At 34.5% G+C, this 27,989-nt stretch overlaps 1 protein-coding gene across 4 annotated transcripts; it reads right to left on the bottom strand.

Moving 5' to 3' along the window:
- Positions 1-135: 135 nt before the first annotated feature.
- On the bottom strand, positions 136-27,989 carry LOC128244670 (centrosomal protein of 63 kDa-like). 4 transcript variants are annotated; one of them, XM_052962695.1, is made up of 20 exons: positions 27,901-27,989; positions 25,688-25,817; positions 24,872-25,061; positions 23,396-23,491; positions 22,805-22,948; positions 22,071-22,184; positions 20,461-20,523; positions 17,113-17,247; positions 16,259-16,378; positions 15,167-15,312; positions 14,082-14,168; positions 13,665-13,776; positions 12,852-12,878; positions 9,539-9,673; positions 9,222-9,344; positions 8,828-8,983; positions 7,601-7,743; positions 5,755-5,912; positions 4,939-5,051; positions 136-4,666 (listed from the first exon to the last, which is right to left on the bottom strand). In XM_052962695.1, exons 2-20 carry the CDS (start codon positions 25,735-25,737, stop codon positions 4,538-4,540), a joined length of 2,241 nt encoding a protein of 746 aa, XP_052818655.1. In that variant the 5' UTR covers positions 25,738-25,817; positions 27,901-27,989; the 3' UTR covers positions 136-4,537. The 4 variants fall into 4 exon arrangements, with proteins under 4 accessions (XP_052818655.1, XP_052818656.1, XP_052818657.1 ...); XM_052962696.1 differs by lacking the exon at positions 12,852-12,878; XM_052962697.1 differs by lacking the exon at positions 20,461-20,523.

Here is a 27,989-nt window from a genome sequence, read left to right as displayed (position 1 = left end):
CAATTCATTCATTTCTTGGACCACCTCTGATGAACAACCTCCAACACGTAACCACATTCATGCCATGTTTATAATGCTTCACAATCTTTTCGTGCGGAGTATAAAGAGCATTGAAATAAAACAAACTCAGCCCAGTGCATTTTCTTCACATGATTTATTCAGCATTGCAAATAAAATTAAAACAAAAACATAATGTACATGTCAAAACAACTCGAGATTCTCACTGAAACAAGATGGAATGCACTAGTAGCACTAGTATGGTTTAAGAATTTAGCGGACGTAGTTTGAAAGCTTTCAAATCTTTAAATAGAATGGGGAAAATACAGTTATTAATGCAAGCACTGGTGCAATGGGAGACCAATACAATACAAACTAAGGATAAACATCAAAACTTGCATCATATATTTTTAATGCATGCTCATCATGATTATTTCATAACATTTCATGAAAGCAATAGACTTCCTATTTTCATGCACTATAGGTCAACTTACTGAGAAGTTATCAATGAATTAATGTAAGGCATGACTCCATGCAATCAAAGGTATGTTATATATGACAGAAAAGTGACCATTTTGACCAGACCAAACATCTGGACAATTGTGTGTACAGAATCCTGAAAATCACAACATGCCGTGCTCAGCATTCAAGAAATAGTGTTATAATAGATCTTTTGAAAGTAAAAAGAAAATCCATGAACTCGCATAAAATGATAATGAAGTATTCAAATCTGAATAATGTAAGAAGAAAAAGTGCCACAAAAGTATGTCTGGATAATATATATTTGGACTATGTTCCAATTTGATTACAAGATAAACCTTAAAGTAAAAAACTCTTCATAAAAACAAAAGAATATTCACTCCAGCAATCTTTTTCAGATCAATACTGGTAAATTGCAAATGTTCACATATTTAAATTAATATGTACTATGCTGATAAATACTCTAACTATCTAGTACATGTACATCAACAGAAATGATTCAACATTAGGTAAGAAATCTTATTACAACAACAAGGTGTTCATTCAAGAAATCATTTTTTTCAATCTATGAATAGCATTATTGTCAACCTTAAATCATTATATACCAAATAAAATGCTGATAAATAATGCCACTGTCTAGTACAAGGACTACTTTAAAAGCTACATTTCTAGAAGCTAAAGTACTAAGTATGGGGCGATCTTACCAATGAATGTATCATACAATCAATTCTAAAACCTTTATTACCAGATACTTAGAGATACATTTCAAAGCAAAGAGTTAGACTGGAAAGCTCCAGCCTGTTCATTCATATTTTCAAGTTGAAATTCAAATATCGTTTTTCATTGAATTTCTTGATCTTTTGATAATTCGTAGTACGCTTAATATTGGCAAGATGGCCCGTATGAGTATAATATCCCTGAAACATGTCTTTTGATTATATAAACAATTTGGCACAATACATTAAATACATACATGTACAATATGAAAGGAACACAAACTAACACAAGAAGTTAAATATCTGACTATGTTAATAAACTCTTTAAAATTGCTTACAAACAAGTCATAACAAAATAAATACGACTGCATCATATAATAAATAATAATAATAAATAAATGCATCTGGATAGATGATGCCATTACATGAAGGGAGATTAAACTTCCTAACCATATTTGAAACCTTTTGTTAGATTTGCTATTGCTAACTTTCTCATTGAACAATTTCAACAGAAATGCACTTGTCAAAACAGTCGAACCCCGTGGCTCGAACTCGCTTGGTTCAATTTTTTCCTTGGCTCTAACTGGATCTAAAGGACCGATTTCTTTAAACTGAATAGAATCATTCCCGCTTGGCTCAAACTCCTCAAGGCTCGAGGTATTTTCGCCAGTCCCTTGGAGTTCAAGCTTACCAGGTTCGCTGTATGTGATATATAACAAAAAAAGTATTGTTAAAGCTGCACTCTCACAGATATACCGTAATGTTTTATGGCTTAAACTGTTACTGACGGTTTAAGAAAATGCATAAAACATCAATTTTTGCACTTAAATATAAAAATCTGTGATCTATTTTTTTGTCAGCAGGCTTATATAACTGGTTTCCATGCATTTTCGCAAAAACTGGCTCGTTCCAAAACAAAAAATAACTAGAAATGTGTCCATAGGACACGGATGCCCCCACTTTGATTTTTTGTCACAGAAAATAAGCCATAATGATTATTCAGGATAATCTGCACATATAGGATAAGTTGAGTTGAGTTGGGTTTTACAGCATCGCAAGACTGTATAGGTTATATGGCGCCATTCAGGCAGGAAAAAACTTGTTGGATCCACATTGGACACATACTTTTCAAGAATTAGATTGGAAACATATATTTTTGAAGTATTTTTGGCAAAAAAGGGCCATAACTCCTAAATGACTAAAGCGATTTCCATGACTATCGAACTTGATCAAGATATTATGGTCACAAACATGTGTTTAAAGTTTGGTGAGGATTGGACAAACAGTTTTCAAGAATTAGATTGGAAACATATATTTTTGAAGTATTTTTGGCAAAAAAGGGCCGTAACTCCTAAATGACTAGAGCGATTTCCATGACTATCGAACTTGATCAAGATATTATGGTCACAAACATGTGTTTAAAGTTTGGTGAGGATTGGACAAACGGTTTTCAAGAATTAGATCGGAAACAATCTTCGGGACGTACGTACGTACAGACAGACAGACAGACAGACGTACGTACGGACAAGGGCAACCCTATATGCCGCCACTTTGTGGGGGCATAAAAAAGCTGTCAAAAGGTTCAATCTGTGAGAGTGCAGCTTTAATATATTTATATTTGATATAATTATATAGTATGTGTTGTATAGATATCTATATTTCCTTAAATATGTATTTTAACCTTGTTGATGTATATTATGCCGAAATTCTCTACTGCCATCTGAGACAACTCTAGAAAACATCACATTAGTTTATATGGGAGCATAAATATCACTCCGAATTGTTAATTTGATACAATGGATAAAAATATAAATTATTTTCCATCTCATGAAATGTATCAAGACTATTAAAATGACAAATTATCAATAGTTTGAGAAAATATGAACGGCGATTATATGGCAAGAATTTAACATGGCAGTCAATAAATGAAAACATTTACTATCAATGTAATTAAATGTATGATTCATAATCTCAATCAGTATGCAAATGCATTTTCAAAGTAGTCATAATATTCAATTTTGACTGACCCAACCTTATGTTCTTTGTGTATATATTATGTCATATACATTTGTTAACTTACGAATGCAATATGTAGTATAAAACATTGGTAGCATTCATAAGTTAACAAATAGATATTTAACCAATGGAAAAAGTTAAATAATCAAACAATCCTGCATTATTTATCAATATGAGATTGTTTAGATCTTTACCTGATTGTGTGTACAACAAGCAGCTGATCAAGTACAGAGTTCAATTACTAAAGCGACAGTGTTCTCTATGTTTTCATAACACAGTGATCACAATCACACCACAGAATGTTCAGCTAATTATTCTTATTCCATGGACGACACCCTCCCTGTTCTTCTATGTTAAATAATGATACCTATGCTTATGGTTGTACACACCAGTTTTTGTCTAGATACCGGTACACAATTTTATCACATGGTTCAAACAATTCATAAAGGGGCTGTCTCACAGATGATAAAGTAGCGGAAAAAAGAAAATTGTCGAAAAATGACATAAACTTGGCATTGATGTGTACAATGCATTGAAAATTACTTACTGAAGTACCACATAGTTTACAATTTATCAAAGTTCAGCAGTTATTTCGTATTTTTCCATTAAAAAAAAGTTACTGGGTATGTCTACCAGGTAGAATTCATTCCTTATGCGTGATTGGCTAGTCGGTGATATTACCGAGATAGGTTTATGGCTTAATTATGTCACCTGAACTGAGTAAGCCTTATTAGCTCAGTAGGTAAGACACTGGAGTTTAATTTTGGCGACGCAGGTTCGAACCTGGTCTCTGACACAATTTTGTTTTTTTACATTTTCATACCTTTTTTTACAATTATGATATCAAAGCGTAACACATTTTATTAGATAATTGTCCTGAGATTCGTTACAGAAAAAAACTTTTTTTGGTGCCAATCTGTGAGACAGACCCTTTAAGGACTACGTGGATAGGTCACATATATATTGTATGAGAACAACATCATATATTTAGTGTAACATTACAATGTTACCAGTAAACTAGTCACTTGAAAGTCTTGATTGTAGGTATGTATGTACACATATATTCACAACTATCACAGAATGTCCATAACTACCCCCAAAAGCCCCTACAACCTGCTAGGAGTTTCTCAACTATATGCCATATTTTCCACAACAAACACCATCTCCCGCCTCTGATCTTGTTAGAAGATGAGTTCAGTGTCTGTTTTTAGCAGTGTATAATCCTCATCCCATCTTCCTGCTGGGTTTATTTCCTTTGTTCAGACTTGGATTATCTCTTATCTCCATCTCTCTGCTGGGATTATCCCCACCCCCTTCTCAGGCGTGGATTATCTCTTGTGTTTCTTGATGGCCATGTCAGAGGAAGATTTCAGTGTCTGTATATGGCAGTCTATGATGCTCTCTAGCTGGCGTGTTCGGGCTGCCTCTTCATTGAGAAACTTCTCTGATGCCGGAATCTGCAAGGACATAAGCATAAACATCTATAAGCCATTTGATCAAAACGGGTCTGGTAGAATACCAATGAAAAGTAATGACCCCTATAAGATGGATTCAAATCTTTGTTACAACTTTTCGTTTTTGTTTTATGCCTGCACCTAATTATCCAGTCTATTGATTGTGTAGAAGTTTATTTTCAAGTGTGGTCATTCAGTCATGCATTTTTTTTTACATTTCTGGTTACACCAAAAATATTTTCATGAAAAACAAAACCCTCCACTCTTGTACACACCCCAAAATTCATCTCATTTCCGCTGTCGGTGTCGGCAAGGGACATGTCGTCATTGACATATATCACACCTTCTTCCCCCTCCTCTATCACAATATCACCCTGGCGAAACGACGCTGAAGAATGGAGCAGAGTTTATTAAAACATGCTGCTAGCTTATGACAAAACAGATAAACTTGGACTAAAACAAAAATGGCAAACAAATGTTACAATGCTCGAACTGCTTCCAATCTACAATTTTATGATGTATTAACTTAAGGGTCATTTGCCGGTTTGACCAATTAAGGCTCTTATCTTAGTTCTTCAAGTGAATGGTATGTTTTCTCATACAGAACAGAAGACCACTACATGGTGATGCCAGGGCTTGTCAGCAGTTTTCATAGTCTTATGACCTTCAAATGTTTCTAATGAAATATTTTAGTTTAGCATGCCTAAGACTTTAAGTAATACTTCCTGGTAAAAAAAAATGATATTTTTTTCTAAAAACAAACAGACAAGCTAAAATACAAAACATTAATTTTCGTTATTTTTAGTTATGCAATTGTTTTAAAAGAAATGAAGTCCCTAAATACTGCTTGTTTTTTATATCGCAGTATTTAATAAATGATTAATCAGGTCACATATTGAAAATCTATTGAAATCTGAAATTATCTCTTGCATTCTTGATGATTTAATAATGGCATGAGAAATATGAAACATGAGCCAAGACCAGGAAACCTAGAAAAAACACTACACGCATTAAAAGCAATAAACATACTTCCTATAACACCATTATCATGTATATTAAATTAGGCCTCATTATTTTACATTGAAACTTACAGCCTGCTCGTCTTTCCCGGTCGAGGTCGTCCTCCACCCTCGCTTTCTGTCTCCGTAGCAACGTTAGCTGCTCCTCGTACCGATTTATTGTGGAGTCGAGGCGGTCCTGTAACATGGACACACGGCGGTCCGCATCCTCTTCAAGGTCCTGCAGGTGTCTGAAACAGTAATTGTGATAAATACTTAAGCATACTTAAAGGGCCTCGATATACTGTAAAATAATTAATGCTCGTGGGACATTTTCATGGATTTCATTGGTAGGTCAATCCACAATTTCAAAATCCCAACAAAATATTTCACCTTTTATCCTGGTATTAAACTGCCTTTGTAATGTGTGAACATGGTCACTGATTCTTTGGTTCTCTCAGTTTTGTTAAAGTGACACTCTTATTCAAAATCAAAACATACACATATATAACAAACATCAATTTTGACTGATAAACCTTTAACTACAGGCCTTTTTTTATTCTGTTTATGGGGCCGACATTCGGCCCCATTCCCCAAGCAAAAAAGTATATATTTTTCCCCAATTGTCGCTTAAAATTCCCCACCGCCAAAATTTTTTTTAAAAATCCGAAAACGGAACGATATAAAGCGACGCAGTTATTATCCGTCTTCTAAACTTTGGTATGACGTCATCTTAGTGTACTTCCTAGACTACCGAGTGTTCCGAATGTACTGGTTCCCAGTTTAACTGAATTGTATGTGAATACTAAAGCATCTACTCCGGAAACCATATGTGATTTCCGCCCACGATATCGTTCACGATATTTCAGTTTGAAGTTGGAAATGTCGCATAATAATCGTTGTTACGTCAAGAAATTGGACAAAATTGCGGCGAAAGGATGTAAGCGGGTCGACGTGTTTGTAAAGCATGAGAAAACATGATATTAAAGTTGTGAAACAAGTTTATTGTGTTCGCCTTTCTTTTTTATAAACAAATGTCAATGTCAATTTTCCCCAATTTTGTTAATTTTCCCCTCTGAGAAGGACCCGCCACCTTTCCCCAAAACCTGAAAAAAGGGCTGAACTACTTACTAGATAATGCATTTATGGAAAATATTGACTACTGATAACAAGATTGTACCTGTGTATTCAAAAGCAGTAAACATAAAAATATTAAATGATTGGTGAATGCTAAAATATTAACTGTGATCTATTTAACTATAGTCTGATAAGGTAGAAATACCGTGTTTTATGCACATTTCTTTCTAATTAAACTCGGTATCTGTCATAAAAACTATTGTTTTCGACATTCATTCATCCTTTTGGGAAATTAAAACAATTTTATTTATTGTTGTAAATCTTATTGGGGAGTAAGAGTGCCTCTTTAAATATAATGCTCTTCACTTCAATAAACACATGAAAAATAAATAAACAATTATTCATTGTGTTTATATTTATGAAGTGATACGACAAACAAACGTGATCAAACATGCTGGTTATTAACACCCGCTGCAACATGAGTAGAGCTTGGGTTCTTCATTTTGTTTTCTTTATTCAAATATTTTCTCGATTAATTTCATAAAATGAGAAACACAGTAAACTATAATCTTGCATTCTTAGAGTGTGCAGCAGAAGTTAGCTATATTCTACGATTGTTAACTCAGAGTTACATATCGCGACTGTTTTTTCAGCTTGCAAAAATGCTCAATTGACATTTAATGGCTTTATCTAGCCAACCAAGCAATCATTGGCATGAGCATCACCATGATAAATGGTGCGACATAGGTGAAGACAGATCAAGTGTTTGGTGATATTGAAAACAATGTTTGATTGCAGTTTCACTTTTTTTCTCCTCTTGACAGATCCCCTATTTCCCTGCCTGTCTACCCCATCACCCTACCTTTGCTCCCTTGAGAGTTCCTCAGTGTGTGACATCTCTGCCTCATGTATGGTACGCTGGAGTTGATGGTCAAAGCGGTCTTCCAGAGCCGTCACCTCTTGACGCATTACACCCAGCTCATCACGCAGGCTCACATTATCTTTCTAAATATAGAACATTAAGTTTACATACCTTAACATATGTGACAGTAGTGTCTAGAAAACATATATGACAATAGTATCTGGTACAAATATACGTCATGATAGTGTCTGGTACAAATATATGTGACGATAGTGTCTGCTACAAATTTATGTGACGACAGTGTCTGGTAAACATGTTACAGTAGTATTTGGTACAAATATATGCCACAGTAGTGTCTGGTACACATATGTGACAGTAGTGTGTGGTACAAATATATGCCACAGTAGTGCCTGGTACACATATGTGACAGTAGTGTCTGGTACAAATATATGCGACGGTAGTGTCTGGTACACATATGTGACATAGTGTCTGGTACAAATATATGCAAGGGTAGGGTCTGGTACAAATATATGCCACAGAAGTGTCTGGTACACATATGTGAAAGTAGTGTCTGGTACAAATATATGTGTCTGGTGCACATATGTGACAGTAGTGCCTGGTACAAATATATGTGAGGGTAGTGTCTGGTACAAATATATGCCACAGTAGTGCCTGGTACAAATATCGGAGAAGTGTAGATGTCGGAATGCGTGTACCACACTAAGTCAAACACCATTCAGCATTTGCCTCTCTTTGCAATACGTTACCAAATAATGTATAATAATGTGTATATATCGAATGATGTTTTGAAATGCTAAAATGTCTAATCCTATAATTTGTCATGAACATTGGAATTATTTAAAGTGTAGTTCCAACTGTTCTTATCCTTCAGAACATGTTATTCAATTCCGAAATCGGTACTGGAATTGTCTGAAAAATAAACAAAGCAAAAAAAAAACACAATCAAAATGACCATTTCGATTCAGTGCAAGTGTAAAAAATGGTGTCATTAAAATTCAATTTTCGGAGCAGAACCTGGTAAAAATAATTGATACCTGTTCATTCCTTGTGAATGTAAAATTAGCAACATAGGCTTTGAAAAAGCAAGTTTTCAAACAATAATGCTGGACCGGCAAATTTTCTTTCGGACCAACAAAGTATCGGAGGCTGTCGGTCCGAATGACTGACACTTTTTCTGAACTTTCATTATGCCTGTTGACTCCTCACCTCTAGTGATTTGATCTGTGCCTGGTAGGTCTGCTGCATCTCACGTAGCTGGGTCTCTGTCTCTGTATGGTCGAGATTCACCTGAGTTTGCTGGATGATGGTCTGGCGTAGGTGACGGTTCTCAAGCCGTAATGCCTCGATCTGGGCATTTGCTACCTGAAAAAGGACGTACACAGGTAAATGTGTGATATGTGCAATACAAGATATCCCTAGAGTGAATGACAAGGCTTGTCCAAAATAAATTAAGGTAATAATAGGGCATTACTGAACAATTATTAAAACAGAGTTATGCAACTTGTTTTACATTAAAAGCTCTGAATCCTGATTTTAGAGATGCCAGAAGATATTTCTAACATGGCTGATATTCTTATTTAATAAATTTTGAACCCAGTACCTTGAGTTCTGCATCCCTCTTCTTGATCTCGCCTCGCCCGTCTGTCACCTGCTCCTCCAGATCTCGAGCCCGGGCTCCAACATCACCCAGGTTGGTGCTGCTTGATTCCAGCTCATTGCTCACCTACATCGAGATTGGGATTTATATAAAATACAGGAATAACAGGGATAACAATGGCCACACATCACCTTCATAGTTCTGCTCATCTACACAGGGGGAGCTACAAATAGCCGTAGTTGTAGAATGAAGTTACACTTATTTTTACCTGAGAGAAGAATAAGCCTTACTGTAACATGTCTTGATGTTATAAAACATACCTTGGATAGTTGTTCCTTGATGGTTATCAGCTCCGCCTCATGGTGGACGTTGATAGACGACAGTTTCTCCTCGGCGGCCGACAGCTGTAACTTCACTGTGGCCACTTCCTCCTCTAGTCTGGCCACATCCTGTTTCTGGATAGAAACGTAGGGAGACTTATTGTTACCATTTTTTATATGCATATTCAATTGTAACGGACTTATTAGTCAGTGTTTTTCATATTTAAAGTTAACTTTAAAAGAAATAAAACTGGAAGTGGAGAGCCTTTTACTGAACATATTATTTTTCATCATGAAAAGTGGTACATCATTTCTCAAAGGGCTAAAAATGTCAGCCAAAGTGATGATTAAGTATGCCTGCCATGAACAATAAATATTTGTTTATATGTACTTGCATTCAGTACATATTAGGTCATTATAACGAAATTACGCCACAGTCGAGGGCTACTATACTAGACTAATTGAACTTTTTTTCTGCTGTACCTTGTAAACCGATAAATTGAAGATAATTCTAAAATAGTTCAGTCATTACAGTCCAGATATCCCATGTACATTTATGTTAAATGTTGATGCCTCATGACCTGATATTATTTTGGTATCATTCAAGACTCTGTTGAGTAAAAGAATAAATCAATATTTAAATAAAAAAAAATGGAAACAAATATAAAAAACACGTTTTAACCTGAAAAATTTGGGAAAAAAAATCAATTTTATGTTTGATTTCCAAAATGAAGAACAAAATAATAAAAAATAATCAATAAACTACAGTTTTCTATTTTATGTATTAGTAACCACCAAAGATCGCCTTTCATATGGTGCCAACTTTAATGTGGTGTCACCAGGCACGTATATTAAGTTATCATTGTTGTAATTATGTTTACATATTTATAATACAAATGCCACTTTGTATAGCAACATTTCACTATATAGAATTGTTTTCCTATAAAAATGATTGCCGTGAGATTTTCATGGTATGTGAGGGTGATTAAGGCATTATTGCCCAAAAAAGACAAAAATGTGCACCATGACATCCTTTTTTTGATATAGTTATGGCAAATTATCACCAGTTAGGCAAACATTTACACAAGCGCTTTGACTATTTGGGGGTGTTTTGACCATTTTTTTCCGAGTGGGGGCATTTTGACCATAAGTGTGGGGGCTACTGGACCACAATGGGGGTGTTTTGACCTGGGGGCTATTTGACCAGGTTTAAATGAAACTTACTGGGAATGGCATTACCAGAAGTATATATTTGGTGAAGGTCAAAAACCAGTGAGACAAGGAAGTGTTTTGTTAAAATGTTTTTTTACTTATTCTGCTGAGAAATGTACCTTATTCCAGCACAATGGCTAGCGTCATATAAGCCTAGATTCTAATGAAACTGTTTGATTGACCCTACCTTCTCATATTGAAATGAACATCAAAACCAGCTGATGTAAAAACAGGAAATATTTGAAAAACGATATTGCGATCTAATTCCAAAAAAACAAGTGAAGTCCTCGGGTAATTATTCTTGCACTCAGGGGCAATTTTCAACGGAAAGTCATGGTCAACCATGTATTATCCTACAAGTAATAACCAAGCAGTAGGCTATGTCATGAAACCGAAATGACATTGTGTCAGCAGGCATAAAACATTCACATTATTACCAATAGCGTGAGGAAATGACAAGCTTATTCCTACACCAGATACCTGATGTCATATACCCCTGATAAGCCCGACCAATGGTTAGTATGCCATGTTATAGATCAGTGAAAACCATTTGGACTTTATTAATTGTATAGATTGACTCAATACACGGTACAGACAGACAGGAAATAATGCATGTATATCTGCCAATATAAATATTTTTTATATGGATTCATAAGAGGTCTGTTAAAGCTTTTTCATTAGCATTCTAAAATTCTAAAAACTGCATCTGAATGTCATCTTTAGTACATTTCTATCAATGAGAATCATTTTTACATTGAATACAATCACTAGCTTCTAGCTTTCACCAACATTTTACACATATTTCATAAGCTACAGAAAATGCATAATGTATAATAATACCTTCTACATATAAACATGTAACTATTTTTTCATGCAGCGCAAATTGATTACAGGTAAAGCAACATGGAGTGGACACAAATTCTTGACTGCTTTTTTATTCAAAAAAATTGGCCTAATTAAACAATATTATTATTTAAGACAGAGTTATGGTCCTTGTTATTCATATTTGTGGAGTTTTGGACCTTGCTAGCTATTCATATTTGTGGAGTTATGGTTCTTGCTTTACATATTTGTGGAGTTATGGGCATTGCTTTCCATATGTGTGAAGTAATGGGCCTTGTTATTCATATTTGTGGAGTTATGGGCCTTGCTATTCATATTTTTGGAGTTATGGTCCTTGCTATTCATATTTGTGGAGTAATGGGCCTTGTTATTCACATTTGTGGAGTTATGGGCCTTGCTATTCATATTTGTGGAGTTATGGGCCTTGCTATTCATATTTGTGGAGTAATGGGCCTTGATATTCATATTTGTGGAGTAATGGGCCTTGATATTCATATTTGTGGAGGCCTTGCTATTCATATTTGTGGAGTTATGGTCCTTGCTTTACATATTTGTGGACTAATAGGCCTTGCTTTTCATATGTGTGGAGTAATGGGCATTGCTATTCATATTTGTGGAGTAATGGGCCTTGCTATTCATATTTGTGGAGTTATGGTCCTTGCTTTATATATTTGTGGAGTTATGGGCATTGCTATTCATATTTGTGGAGTAATGGGCCTTGCTATTCATATTTGTGGAGTTATATGCCTTGCTATTCATATTTGTGGAGTTATGGGCCTTGCTATTCATATGTGCAGAGTAATTGGCCTTGCTATTCATATTTTCATATTCATATTTGTAAAGTTATAGACCTTGCTCTGCATATTTGTTGGTTAATAGGCCTTGCAATATATGTGCTTGGAGTAATAGGCCTTGCCAATGCATGACATTGTATGAGCTAATAATATATGAATGTTTCATATGAATGTAGGTTTAAGCATTCCAACTTTTGCATGCTTTTGCCTATAAATGTAAATTTTATTAATCAAGGTTACAATTATAATATAAGCATGAACAAACATTATAGTTGTCTATTCAAAAAGGCAGATATACCATGCCATGCATGAACTTACAAAATGTAAATTATATGAGAGATGCATAATTATAACCCCAATACAATGTAGGATTATCAAATGTCATGAGTTGTAAACACTTATTTGAAAGCTCAACATAACGAAGAAAATAACATCAAAATGAAATCAATGTTATAATACCATACCACGTCTTTGATGTCTCGGACAATTCTCTATAATGGGATGAGTAGGATTTCAAATTTATTTTTTAAAATAATTTTACACGGCAAGAATGCATTTACGTCAACTGATAAATATACATGCATTATTCCATATATTGAATAAGAACACTGGCATTAATATAATCAATTCCCATCAAACAATACCATTAAAAAAAAACTCTAGTCTATTGTTTTTTTCAGTCAAACAATGTGTATAACTCATCAATTTTCAAAGGCAGAGTAATGTGCCTTGCTATGCATGTGAGTATTGTCTCTGGCAACATTTATGCCATGTTTAATATCTTTATGTTTAATATGTTTGAATATCTTGAATGGTTTTAGAGTCATGGCCAATGTTCATGTTCCTGCACGATGGCGCTGCCTCCAACAACACCTCAACCTATTATCTTTAAAAAAACAACACACAAACTTAAAGACAGAAACAATATGTTATTATCTTTGTTATAACCTTCATGGATAAACCACTTGTCTATGATCAGCTGAAAGTATAATTGTACCAGATAAAAATAAATCCCAACCATAATGGTTACTCTCACAGTCATCTCTTTTCATCTGTTTCCTGCTCCCCCATCAATTTCCCCAGCCCCTTTCCCTCTCTTCATCCCCACCCCAATACCTTTTAATGCAATTTCCTCTCCTTATATTTACAGTTATCTCATTTGATTTCCAGCTCCGGGTGCAGCCCCCCTCCCAAATTCCCATTCCTCTTCCCTGACCCCCCTCTCAACCCCCTCATACCATCCCTCTCTCTTCATTCCTGCTCCCTCAGCCCCCTACCTTTTGATGCAGTTTTCTCTCCATGTTTTCGCAGTCATCTCTCTTAATGCCCAGTTCCTGCTGCAGCTGTCTGTTCTCCTGACCCAGAAGGTCTTCATTACGCTTACTCAACCTGGTATGGAAATAGTGGACAATCATTGAACCAATGAATACCAACTGATAAGTGCTATTTCTCTCACAAGACTGTTCTGTAATATGAAAGGTATTTTCATTTTTATGATTTAAATGTAATCCTGTAACTGTGAAATTTTAGGGATCAGAAAATATTAGCAGCAAGGGTAGTCTTGTATCGAACATTGCAGTAAACTACCGGTAAATCAATTTCAGTATGATTCAAAACACGACCAGCCAACCACAGCCCCACCCTGCTGCCCCATCCTGCTGCCCCACCCTGCTGACCCACCCTGCTGACCCTACCTGGCTTGGTCCTGGACCTCGTCCACAGTTTTCCGCAGTGTTGTGATCGTCTCATCCTCTGTCTGGCACCGCGTGTCACTCAGGCTCCTGGATCATACAGCACACAAACCATTGAATTCATAACAAATAATCACAATTGTATAAATTTCTTGAGCTTCTCCAGCTACTGCTTCTGAAGACATTTCACTGAATGGTGCTAACAAGTTGGCAACAACCGCCTTGATGTGGAAGTTAAGTAGCTCTAAGCAACTTTTATTGTTATAAAAGATGACTTGTTGTTATTTTATCTGTCAAAATCAACTCTATACATGTGCTTTTTATTCAATAGCTCCTGGGTTCAGTTCAAGATCAGTGCAAACAAACGTTCTCTTACTTTGCTCACACACATGTTTAAAGACAAACCCTCAACTTTGAAATATATATTTATTTAAATTCAAGATTAAAAAAAAATACATGACTGGTTACTTTATGACTGTTTGACTGGTTGCATTATGACTTTTAAATGTTTATAATTAACATTTTGTCTGAAAGTGAAGGGTCGTCAAATGAAATATAACTTTGTTCTGAAGAATGTTTATTTGAACTCAAAAAATGCAGGGGTAATGCTCTAATCTAGTAATCCAGAGATCTTGGGATGAAAATCAGTTAATTTTGGTAATATTATTATAAGCTAAAAATTAAAATCACTTAAATGCTCACAAATTCTTGTCAAAATTTTAGAAAATATAGTTTTAACATTTAACTATGTTATATCTAACTATTTAATAATGTCATTATATCTAACTCACTTGATGATGTTATCATATCTAACTCACTTGATGATGTCATCATATCTAACTCACTTGATGATGTCATCATATCTAACTCACTTGATGATGTCTTCATATCTAACTCACTTGATGATGTCATCATATCTAACTCACTTGATGATGTCATCATATCTAACTCACTTGATGATGTCTTCATATCTAACTCACTTGATGATGTTATCATATCTAACTCACTTGATGATGTCATCATATCTAACTCACTTGATGATGTCATCATATCTAACTCACTTGATGATGTCATCATATCTAACTCACTTGATGATGTCATCTTTTTTCTGTATCTGTTTGTTAAGGACAGCAATATTATTCTCATGTTGCCGGCTGTCTTCTTCTGACATCTGCAGGAAGTCGTCACGAGCCCGCAACTCCCCCTGCAGCTCAGCATTCAAGTCTTCAAGCTTCTGTTGATAAAAAAAAGAAATTCAAATGTTGATTTGAGGAATAAATTTGTTCTGAGAATTTAAAGCCTGACTATATGTAATTCACTGTACAAATAGCTACATGCCTCCTATAGGTATGAAACCTGAGACCTCTCACTCTGTAGGTAGACACACTACTGTGATGCTATAAAAGCTAGCTCAATAGCAATGTAGTTTTATACATATAAAATACCCAGTTATGTACAAAAATTTATATTCAAAGGTTTTTTAGCTTACAAAACAAACATTTCTTGCTGAATTTCAATGGGTATAGTATAATTTAATACTGATTTCCTGCTTACAAAGAATTTCTAAAATTATATTAAGCTTATTTTGATATTACAAAACTGTAATATCATATCATGTAAGCAACAAAGGTTGCATTATCAAGTGGAAAAATTGCAGGTTTGAATAATTGTGTTAATGATTGTGGTATTCATTCAAGACTGGTAATACAATTACTAAGTAACTATGTAAATATGCTTATTTTTCGTAATGAAAACAGGCCAATATCAAAGCCCCATTAATGTACTGGCTTACATTTTTCATATATCCAAAAATATTAACTCTTTACATTTCCCATACCCTGTACTTTGTTAGTTAATGATAGAAACCAGACCAAATGTTTCCTATCTATTATCTAAGATTGAAACTGGTCAATCATTGATTGAAAGTGAAATATTTTCATGCATAACACTTTCATTTTCTCATATTAAAGGATTATAATACTTTCAAAAAAATGAAATTATACCAAACTCACTCCATAATGGCTGATAATGATCTTTTCAATTGATTTTTAAATATAATCCATTATCGGAACAATGATAATATCATTTCTTAAATGCTGTTTAAATTATTTGCTAAATCAATAAGCAACCTAAAATTATTCATTGCCTTTTTTAAATATATTTTTTCAAATCGCCCCTACCCTGCACTGAGCGTTTGCCTTCTTGAGGTCATTGAGGAGGCGTTCATTGTCGTCCATGGCCTTCTTGTGCGAGTCCATCGCCTCTTCCAGAGAACCTTTCAGCTTGTCAACCTTGGAGTTCTGTAGCAGACATACTATGATACACTATGTCATGATGGCAATAGATGGCTGTAAGGAATTAATGTAAATAATGTAATACTAATCTCATAATTGTAATAGATGGCAGATGGTCTATTTCTGCACTTGTCAGGATAGTCTTCTCCAGGAAAACTACTTCACACCACTACAAGGTGTATTTGCTTTCTTGCTGCGGGAATAAAAGGTGCTAATGTAGATCTGGACATGTTCTGCAATGTCTATAGGCTACGCACTGAATAGTTTATATACAACAGGCCAATATGTGTTTAAGCAGTGATGTGCAACCCTAGCCTAGCCAGTACACCATGCAACATGCACCCAACCACCCACTGAAATTAACTTTGCTCGATTACCTTTATATTTCTGCTTACAAATTTCTCTCAACAATATGCCTTCGCCTTTCATATTGATGTATTTAAAAATAAAAAAGGATAAAATACAAATGAACCATATATAGCCTCCACAGTTTAACTGTTTATAACACTCTCTGACTTCATGAAAATTTAATAGTTATCATTGTTGAAAAAGTACACTTAATATAATACATTATTCAAACAATCAAAAGAATTCTTTTGGGGAAAAGAGATCCTTGTCAGACAAAGATTGACTCGACTTAAGTGTTTATGCATTACATGTCTACCTTGGGATATTTTCAGTGACCGTACAATGGAATATATCATCAAAATTATTACAATGCCCCGTGTAAAACCCGTTACCTGTATTTTCAGAGACTCTGCAGTGGTGTTAAGTTTAGCTTCGAGCTGTGCAATTTGTGAGTTCAAACTAAACTCTGTGCTGTCGAGAATTTCTCTCCGCCGGTCTAACTGGGACTGGTACGTCTGTGCTTGTTGCTATGGTAACAAGAAGGCAAGCAGTTCTATTAGCTAAATATTTGCTTCCGTATAGTGATATATCTTGAACTGGTACACATGCCATGCAATGAATTGTATTGTTACTTTTAACAAACAAGAAATCAAAAAACTTTCACCTGACTTACGTGAATATATTTAAACAAATATTTATACAAAATCATATGAAAATGTACACTCTTATAATAGGGTGGAGAAATAGATTTATAAACAAATCTTAAGGTAAAAAAAAAGTTCCGTAGTCAATATTTTTTATTGTAAAGTAACTAGCGTATGGAGATTGTCATAGTTTGACTTAACTTAGTTACATGTGCAGTAGATTTTGACAAAAATAATGTAACATATTACAAATTATTCAGGTATGAGAAATTTTGCTGAGAAAATACTTTTTTTTTTATAAAAGTAGTTCAGTGTTATACGCAATCAATGCAAAGTCCAAAATCGGAGCAACATGAGCAATTGCCAACGGTCGTCTCATAAAGGGGCATAACTCAACATCTATTAAGGCCAGAGTTATGTACCTTGCTATACATGTTCATATGGTCTCTGGTAGCATTGTGGTCTTGGTTCCACTTTCATATCTTTGACAGTTTTTGAGAAATGGACAATGTAAAAGCCTTTTTTATGTGGACAACAAGGCCAACAACTCCACCCACAACACTGCCAACAACACCGCCAACAACTCCACCCACAACACCAACATGGCCAACAACACCAAGGCTATCACAATACTTCATCATTTTTTCTGACAGAAAAAAAGACAAACTAACAATATCAGTAAGTCAGGTGATTTTTTGTTTCCTGAAAAACTTGATGCACATGCGGTTAAACTATAATTATCATCGCTAACAGCATGTATGGCTTAAGTTATCTCATGCAAAAACTTAATGTTCATGGGAAAAATACACGTCGTCATATTTTTCAAAATTGAAAGGAATAACCACGAAAAGACACAAGTTTATTCAAAGAGTCTAGTTTAGATGATAATGAAGTAAAACTACTAAACAAAGACACTTACTCGCATATAAACTGCTTAAATCTTGTTTGATGTTATTCATCGATCAGATAAACTCGATGTAATTGTTGTTATTCATCGATCAGTTATAGATATAATAGAAGTAGTTATTCATGTTATAAGATTAAATTGTTAAAGGGGTATATATGCATTGGAAATTAATTTGCATTTTGAAAAACTGACAATTAATTTTGTAAATAGCAATGAAACCATATGCTTTGATATAACAATGTTGGATGATATATGTTAGAATAAAAATTATTAGACAACAAAATATTGTGATAACACATTTAAGCACATAAATAATAATCACAATGCGTACATATTCTAATAAACTAACAGTAATTAACATTCTACAGTAAATGATAATCGTTAGTTAAGGCATAAACATGCAAAAACATGCACATGAGTTCCATATTCCTGCTGAATATACAACATTGTACATAATAATTCAGGGATGTGATTTGTCTGCTGATTCGCGGAATTCTGTGTATCTAATGGCCACAGGGACCCCTCCCCCACCCCAAGATTTAGGTGCTTTCGGTTGTTTTAGTTGATGTTCCAGTTTGATTTAAACTTTTAAATTTGAAGTCAGGAGAACCCTCAAGTTTTTCTTCAACAGCAGTGTGCTTTTGACCCAAAGAGGGCCCCATGAACCCATGGCCTCCAGCTGTCAGGTAAATCACATCCCTGAATATATATTCGACATTGTATAAATTATATATAGCACATTGTATAAAATATTTAATATATATACAACATTGTTTAAATAGATGAATGTAAACAGACATGCCTGGGGAAATATGCACAACAATTCTATATATTGTAAAAATTATAATAAAAAAATTCCACTTCAACATTCCAATAAAGGAGGCTTTACAGTCAACTCTTACTTGCATGTTGTGTATTTTGTTAAAAGTTGGTAAGAGGTCCATCTTACAATTATCAAGGTCAAAGTTATGGGTCTTGCATATTGTCGCTGGCAACATTTGTACCAAGTTTCATTTTAATATCATGAATGGTTTTTGAGTTATAGCAAAAGGTTAAAAATAATGTCAAGAACTTTTTCTAAAATAAATTCCACCTTAACCCACTATGTAGATTCTGCATCTAAGTAACGCACTCTATATTATAACTGAAACATACATGCCAGAGAGAAATAATTTGTGAATTCTCCTTTTGTAAATGGGATGAATACAGGCTGGATAGTTTTTTATTTTTTTTAAAAAAGCATGAGTGACATTAAAATTGTAGCACTGTTTTCATGATTTTCAACCACTTCTCCCAATCCATTTTTTTGTCAAATAAAAAACATTTTTGGTGGGAGTGTTATGAATTTTGGTGGGTGGGGATGAAAATATCTCAACAGGAAATATTTCTCTGGCCAAAATGATGGTACATGCACAAGAAAGTGTATTATTAACTTCAGTAACTATGGTAACTACAGTAACTAAGAAGGAAACCTAATAGAGGACTTCTTATCAACGAGCATAAATATCATTAGATTAAGAATTTCCGTTAATTATAAGGCCAACTTTACAAATTTAATGTTTTACTGCTGAGTCTTAGTGCAAGAACTCAATAACTGCTTCTATTTATATTTGCACTTATTGAGTTATTGCTCTAAGCTGAGTAGTGCAAATACTCAATAACTGCTTCTATTTATATATGCACTTATTGAGTTATTGCTCTAAGCTGAGTCTTAGTGCAAGAACTCAATAACTCCTTCTATTTATATATGCACTTATTGAGTTATTGCTCTAAGCTGAGTAGTGCAAATACTCAATAACTGCTTCTATTTATATATGCACTTATTGAGTTATTGCTCTAAGCTGAGTAGTGCAAATACTCAATAACTGCTTCTATTTATATATGCACTTATTGAGTTATTGCTCTAAGCTGAGTAGTGCAAATACTCAATAACTGCTTCTATTTATATATGCACTTATTGAGTTATTGCTCTAAGCTGAGTCTTAGTGCAAATACTCAATAACTGCTTCTATTTATATATGTACTTATTGAGTTATTGCATTAAGGTGACACATCATTTCCGATATAAGCATAATGACTATTTAAATATTTGACGACTATTTTAAATCTTACTATGCCTTTGTTGATAAGATGTCACTATAAAGTATAATAACTAACAAGGGAAAAGTGTATACACAGTGTTCACCAACCTGGACCAGACTGCACTTATCAATCAAAGACGCTCTGTGGGTTTCTAACTCGTCAAACTGTGTCTACATATAGGGGAAAAACAAACACTCAACTCAATGGAGGCTGGTAGTTTACATCATGTTTTCTTCAGTTTTAGCATGGCTGTAAGGCAAACTGTGAGCTGACAGGGTTGTAGCTAGCAATAAAGACTTATGCATTAGCTTAACATCAGTCAGAAATAGGCTCAATTATTTTCCCAAAAATTGCAATACATGTGAACATTTTGAGGGCAAAGACGGTCAAGACCATTGACTGTGTTTGTTGTACGTACAGTTGGCCTTCTTGTAGCTACGCTCTTGACTGAAACTTTGTAACTTTATGTCCCTGGAAGTCTTTTCCACCAAACTAAAAAACTAGATGCTTGCTTGCTATTTTTAAAAAGGTAAAAGAGTAATCAATACCAGTAACTCCTGTGAGACTCCCCAGCTATCGGTGTCCCCGTAGAAAAAGTAGCTCTACTCATTACATCATTTTAATGAAAATAGTACCACCTGTATCTTTTTCTAAGTATGAGTATGTTTAACAGTAATTAAAGTAGAAATGGAAACAATCACCAGTGTGAAATTAATTTCCAAAAAATAATAATTAAGAAAGGAAAAATAATTTCTTTACTATATTATTATTATGAATTATCTTATTACCCTGGTGCCATATTCACTAAGCATCTTAGGGAATATTTTCAACTTAGTGAGAATTTCATAATTTTTTACATCGATTATTTTAAATACCCGGTACTTTTTATCAGATTTATTCATATGCATACCAGTATATAGTTTAGGTGTACAAACATTGTTCGTTTTCTTAAAATTAAAATTAGAAAAAAATGCAATTTTTCACTTAGTTGGAAATTTTTACTAAGATGCTTATTGAATATGGCCCTTGGTACATAGATTTGATACAAAAAAACAACAGAAATCTATCATCTAGCTTACCCTAGCATGGTCAAATATCTTATCTATATATGTTATTCAGCCAATGATAATGAAACATGAAAACCAATAAACATGAAACTACAATTGTTTAACTTACAGTGCCCAACATGAATCCCTTCAAGTAAGTAGATGAAGCAATTATCTTGTCGTGTCATTCAAGGCAGAAAGGTGAATTTAAAGAAATTATTTTCACACACAAGTTGAGGACAGTGGAAATAAGTCCAGTACTAAATGAGTGAAGGTCTATCACACACCACAATCAGATCACAGCAAACTGGTAGCTTCATGCAAAACACTCGTGTGAAAAGCATTTGTGAAAAACTGTTTCCATCACATGCACGAACATAATCATATATATTTTGTTGTAAATGACAGCGATGCTTAGAAATGACATGACATAGGCTTTAAAATAAAATCAAGGTAATTTAAAGAGTTAAACATTAATTTGCATATATGCAAAACATTCCAGTAAAAGACTTCGCAATGGGTATGTATTAAATGTAATAGTACAGATTATTCAACTTTGAATCAGACCTACTTTCTCTCTGAATTGATGAATAAACAAGTGAATGACAAAACTACACAAAATTTAGCCTGATAGGCCCTCACGCCTCCTACCCTCTCCTATGGTTCTTTACCTGTACAAATTCACATTTGTCGGCAATAGCCTTCCTCTGGGCCTCCAAGTTCTCCACTTGCTTCTGAAGTGACCGACGGTCAATCTCCCAGTCACGAGACCGCTGACGGTACTCCTGAAATGTTTTTTTTCATTATAATGACACCGCCATAATTTACCTTTTATTTTCTTTATGTGTAAGCAAGGGTCAGGCAATCTCCTGATGCCACTAACAAATAATATGTCAACATTTCAAACATAACTGTCGTTTGCATGACTGAAAATTACATTTGCTAATGGCTCATTATGATAAGGGCTATTCCATTTAATCATATTACCCCCAGGGGAAGGCACTTTTAAATTATGCCACCCTCCTACAGATGCAAATTTACCCGTTTAGGGTCCAAATTAGTGAAAAAAGACACCAACCTATATACTATTTAAATAATTGCCTTCCCCCCATGGGTTATAGGTTTTACTGGAATAGCCCTAACATTCCAAAGCCATCAGCACAAACAATAAAACCCAGATTTATTTTTTGCAAGCATCTGCTAATTTTATATTCAATTACTTAAGCTTGATTGTGAAAAAAGTTTAAAGCTGATATAAATCACTTTCAACCCTTACTCTTTATTGCAGTGATCAAAATGAGCCCAAGCCCGGGCTTGATTCGAGCAAGCGGGTACCAGCTAATTTTGATCACTATAACAAAGCAGCCCCATATCCTCCCCTAACTCCCCTAAGCCAGCCTCTTACCTCAACCTTCTTATTGAGCTTATGGACCTCCTGCATGCCGCCCTGTAGTTCGACCGTCGACTTTTCCCGCTCTTTCTCTGACTCACGCTTGTGCTTGGAGTAACGCTTGTGGAGACGCTCATACTCTCGCTTCAGGTTCTGGACCTATAGTTAGTTAAAACAACATATATTTTACAATGATTGTGAAGAAAGTTAACTTATACTAAGTTACTCTTGTTGGCTCGATGTTGTATGAGAGTGTGGTCTTGTGTCGTGGGGGAAACCGGAGTACCCAGAGAAAACCCACTTTTTCGGCTTGGTGACCACTAACCCAACTCACATGACCTCAGGCTGGGAATCGAACCCGGATTGCCTTGGTGAGAAGTGAGTGCAGTAACCACCACTAACCGGACAACCATTATACATTAAACCTATAGTTTTGATATTTTTAAGTTTCCTTTAACATTTGCTACAGCATTATTTTTTTTAACAATTGATTAAACAGGAGACTACGACGCAGTTTATACCCAACCAATACTGTGTGTGCTGCACTGGATCCTGTAACAAAGGACTTGAGATTGCTCAAGACTTTGGGGTCTGATCCATTCTTACCTCCGCCCGGAGTGAGGACAGTTGATTCTCATACTGGCTGACAAGGTCACGCTGTTTGTTCTCTGATGAGTCGAGCTGTACACGCAACTGACCAATCTGAAGCAATATCAATAAAATGGTCATGAAAACTTCATTGTTCAAAATATGTGTCTTTGTGCGATGGAGTAAGATATCACGTCGTGTACAACTATCACATGTACAATACAACGGAAGTGACATCGACGCTAAGTCCTAACACCGCAACATCACGTTACGTAAGTTCGCGCGTAATACAATACAAATACAATTCATGACAATATGAATAACAGGTAGATGAATGTAAAGCAGGTCCTGGAATAAAGAAGACACATCGGGGCGGTTTCATGATGAGTTCTAGGACACATTTATCACCTAGTATTCAACAGTTGTCCGGCATTGTTCATTGGCACAAAATCTCTATCATGGACATATAAACATTGGATTTGAAAACTGCCCAGTATCAGTAAAATGAGAAGAAATAATTTACTCGAAATCATTACAGACCTATAAACTACTTCTGTGTCTTGTATTTAGTTGAAATATTTTTAACTTTATTTTTTAATGTTATGGATTTATTTAAAATTGATATTAATCATTACTTAAGAAATGTTTGTATGTTCCTATAGGTAAATAACTTCTAGGATTCATAATGAAACAGCCCCCAGTCCAGTGTTTTTTTTCCACTTTCAAAGGAATAGTGGTGGGGCGGGGCTCTTTGATAGGGGAAGTTTTTATGTCATTTTGGCAAAAAGGAGAAAAGTACTAACATTAAATTACATGATTCATATATTCAACAAGGCTGTCAACTTATTCATGAATGGCATGAAAGAAATTAAAGGGGATTTTTTCACCTGGGTAGGGGAAATATATATATACTTTTTCATGAGGGGAATTTCGGCCCCAAAAACACAATGCAGTCATTCTTCTCTTGGAATATATTTTTTGAGACTATGCCAACTAGTGGAAGGAGTCAGTGTGTTAAAATTCTTAAGCCAGTCTAAAAGTCCTTAAATCTGATTTATTTGAAATGCATTTTTTTCCATAACATTTAATCACAAAGATTTGATTAATAATAATTGTTACTGATCACATGAAAATAAATCACTGAACTAACAAGTCTGCAATAGTCTCCTTCTTCTGTTTCATAAAAAAATCATTAACTTTTTAATGACATTCCCATGAAGTGTTGAAAATGTGCGTGCTGAATGCGACAGTTGATGTATTTGGCCAGGTAGGTCATCATACTTTAAATATATAATTATGATTTAAATCTATATCACATTTTGGGTCATTCGGCACAAAAATTATTAAAATTGTATACTAAAATTCATAAAAAAAACTCGGCTAAATGTTTTTTTCTACCAATTTTAGAAAACTTGTCTAACAAATTCCGTAAAGATTGACCACTCATGTATTGTCCTGTATATGAGCAATGAGCCGTAAAGCTATATTCCCCACCTCTTTATGTTTCTGTTCCAGTGTGGTTTTCTGCATCTGGTTCTCCTGTTCCCGAACATTCAGTCGGGAGGCCAGCCCCTCCCGTTCACGCTCCCACTCGCGTTTTTTCCCAGCCACCAGTTTGTCAATCTGCTTCATTAGCTCCTGCAGTTCCGGCTCACAGTTCACCGATAAAGCACCCTTGGGAAGTCTAAATTGAAGGTGGATGTATATATAATAGAGATAATGGTAAAGATTTTGTTTCAGGTTGTGCGTATTATTAGCATGACTCAAAACGTGCCAGACAAACTTCCCCTACAAGATATTGCACAGGTGGATGTTATTCCCCCATCAAATATTCAACCATTTTTGCCATAATTTACCATATGTATTGTATGCTATTATTTTTCATTTTTTTACATTTAATATAAAAACATATAAAAGATAGTTCAGACTATTCATTTTGTTGGTTCTAAACTTTTATACATATATTTTCATAAAAAGTAAAAGGCACGTTAGCCTCTTCATAAGTATGTGTAACAAGAGCACCACTAAGCACACAATTGCCAATACTCATTTGTTTGTTTTCATATCAAAAAGGGAAATTTTATTTCATATGGCAACACTTAAAATGTCACTCAATAGTGCTACAGTTTTAATGAAACATGTATTGTAATGCAGTCTGAGAAAGATCAAAGAGACCGGGTTGATGTTTAGCAGTGACATGCTACAATTGTATGCATATAATTCATAATTAAATGTTCCCCATGTATTCGAAAAAGCTTGTATAAGAATCCATAATGAGTACAACTATAAACATCATTACATGTGACCTACTTATTTTCCCTCTGTAGCTCCGACCAGAGGCCAGTGATAGGCGTGTCCATGTTCTTTGAGTGTATGTTGTTAACTGTGCCTGAACGCGATGACAGCACGGTTATTAGCTGCTTGTACAACTCTCGACATTCTGAAACAATTTAGGTAATTAAAGTTTAAATATTTATTTATAAGAAATGATAACATTTACTGTCAAATTCATAATGTTTAAATTCTTCACTGTCCAGTACAGTGTGCCCTTTTTACCCTTAGCACCTAGTCTAAAATAATAGACGTATTATACGGGATTCCTCCAAGGATTTGCCATATCAAAAATATAAAAAAATCCGTCAACGTACAATTATTTGGACTACCTTAGCACCCTGTCCCTTTTCTGCAATACCATGTCCTTTTGTATAACCCAACTTCCAGGTAAAACCCTACATGTACATGCATAATGATCATAGTGGAGGAGAAAAGTAGTTACCAGTGTGTGATATAGTGAAAGTTTAAAAAGGTGTTCAATTAAGTCACAATCATCTCTATTGTACTGCAGTGATCATTCCTTTCTTTAACTGCGTATGAATATATGAAATTATGCTTAACAATGCTTGAGGCTTACTGTCAGTCTTTTTACTTTTATTTATTGCTAAATAATAAACATTGAATCAGCAACCCCTCCTTCACCCATTGCATGCAGTGGTTGAAATTGAATGATTGTTAAAGGATTAGTAGTCTAGGATTAGGGACGGTACAACCCTAATGAAATCAAACTTTGAGGTCAGTATTATTTCCCGGCAATAACCCATCCTCAAGGAAATATTAGTTATTCCAGTGTTTTTACCAGCCCTGTACCAAAATTAACAAGAAATAATAGTTTTATTTTAATCATAAAAAATACTTAATTATTCACTGCAACTATTTTTCCTTTTTATTGGTTTCAGATAAGATTAATATTGAATTGATTGTTTTTTCTTATGTTGCTACAGTACATTTAGTGCGCAAAAATATGGCATTCCTTCTTTGTTTGTCGTGCAAGGCAGTTGATGTTTGATGTAAAGTTGAAAAAAGCTTTCTTCAAATTGAATGTGTATGATGCTGTATTGCATGATTTAGCATGTTGCATTGATTATTGCATGTTGTTTGTGGTTTTCATAGATACTTATGGTAACAAGATTAGTATAATTATATAAAGATATTAAGAATTTATTTCATTTGTACACAAGTTGGCAGATTTACATATTACGTGAAAAATTGTTAAAATAAATCAGATTATATTACTTTATTGATTATTTTCATGGCACAACAGTTTAACAATACAACATTTCATTTTGCTTTCTGTGTTTAGTTTCTGAGCAAAGGACAAATTTCTAACTCGAGTATGTGACTATTTTGAGCACTCAACTGAGTGCCTATACAGACTATTTCAAGCATTTTTAAATAACTTAGTAACTTGAATTCAAATATATAGATTTTATCAGGCCTTCACCAAGACATCCAAAATTATGATCATTCATGCAACTTGCATACATGTATCTAACAGTGAAAACTATTTATACAATACACTGTTTCATTCTGATATAGAAGGAAATCCATCTCAGGGAGCTAAATTGGCTCTTAAGTAAAGTGCTGAAGATGTACGGTAAATGTATGTCATGTAGGACCAGTTACGATGATAAGTCCAGCATTTATGATTTTTGGTTGTTTTTGAAAAGCCTGCAGTCATAGTCATCCTGAGTTTCTGCTCAAATTATCCATATATGTAACGGCACAAGTAAAATTGTCAGCATATGTTCCGATTTAAAAAAAATCAATGTAACACATGCATATTTCAAATCCGATTAATTGAGATTAATAATGTCAACAAAATATATCATCTTATTTTAAATAATTATACATAATTACATCATTTGTAGATAAAAAAAATTGTAATATATACCAGCACTTTCCATCCATTCCATTTTGATTTATGTAGTCAAAAGACAAGCATTTTCAGTGTAAACACCTGTGTTTATTTACTTTCTTGAACAAAAGAGTATGAGATATCTATTCAAAGCCTATGACAGCCTGCCAAGACCTGTGACTTACTACATTTTTGTTATCATTCACTTTTTAAACAAGTTTCAGCAAGTTTTAATCCTTGGGGATTTTAATGCCATCAGAAATCGGAGTAAAGGGAACTGTACTCTTTTATAATCTAGAGATGTAGACTTTACTTGCAGTCTTTGCATTACCTGTTCAACCCAAAAAGGCAAAATATTTTACATTTTCAAAGATCTTTCACTTTTTGTTTACAAATGCTGCAGTTACCGCTAGACTAGAC

Source organism: Mya arenaria, chromosome 8, assembly GCF_026914265.1.
Source record: "Mya arenaria isolate MELC-2E11 chromosome 8, ASM2691426v1".
Classification (NCBI taxonomy): domain Eukaryota; kingdom Metazoa; phylum Mollusca; class Bivalvia; order Myida; family Myidae; genus Mya; species Mya arenaria.
Note: the sequence above shows the minus strand (reverse complement) of the source record. Positions and strands in the feature narration are given on the sequence as shown.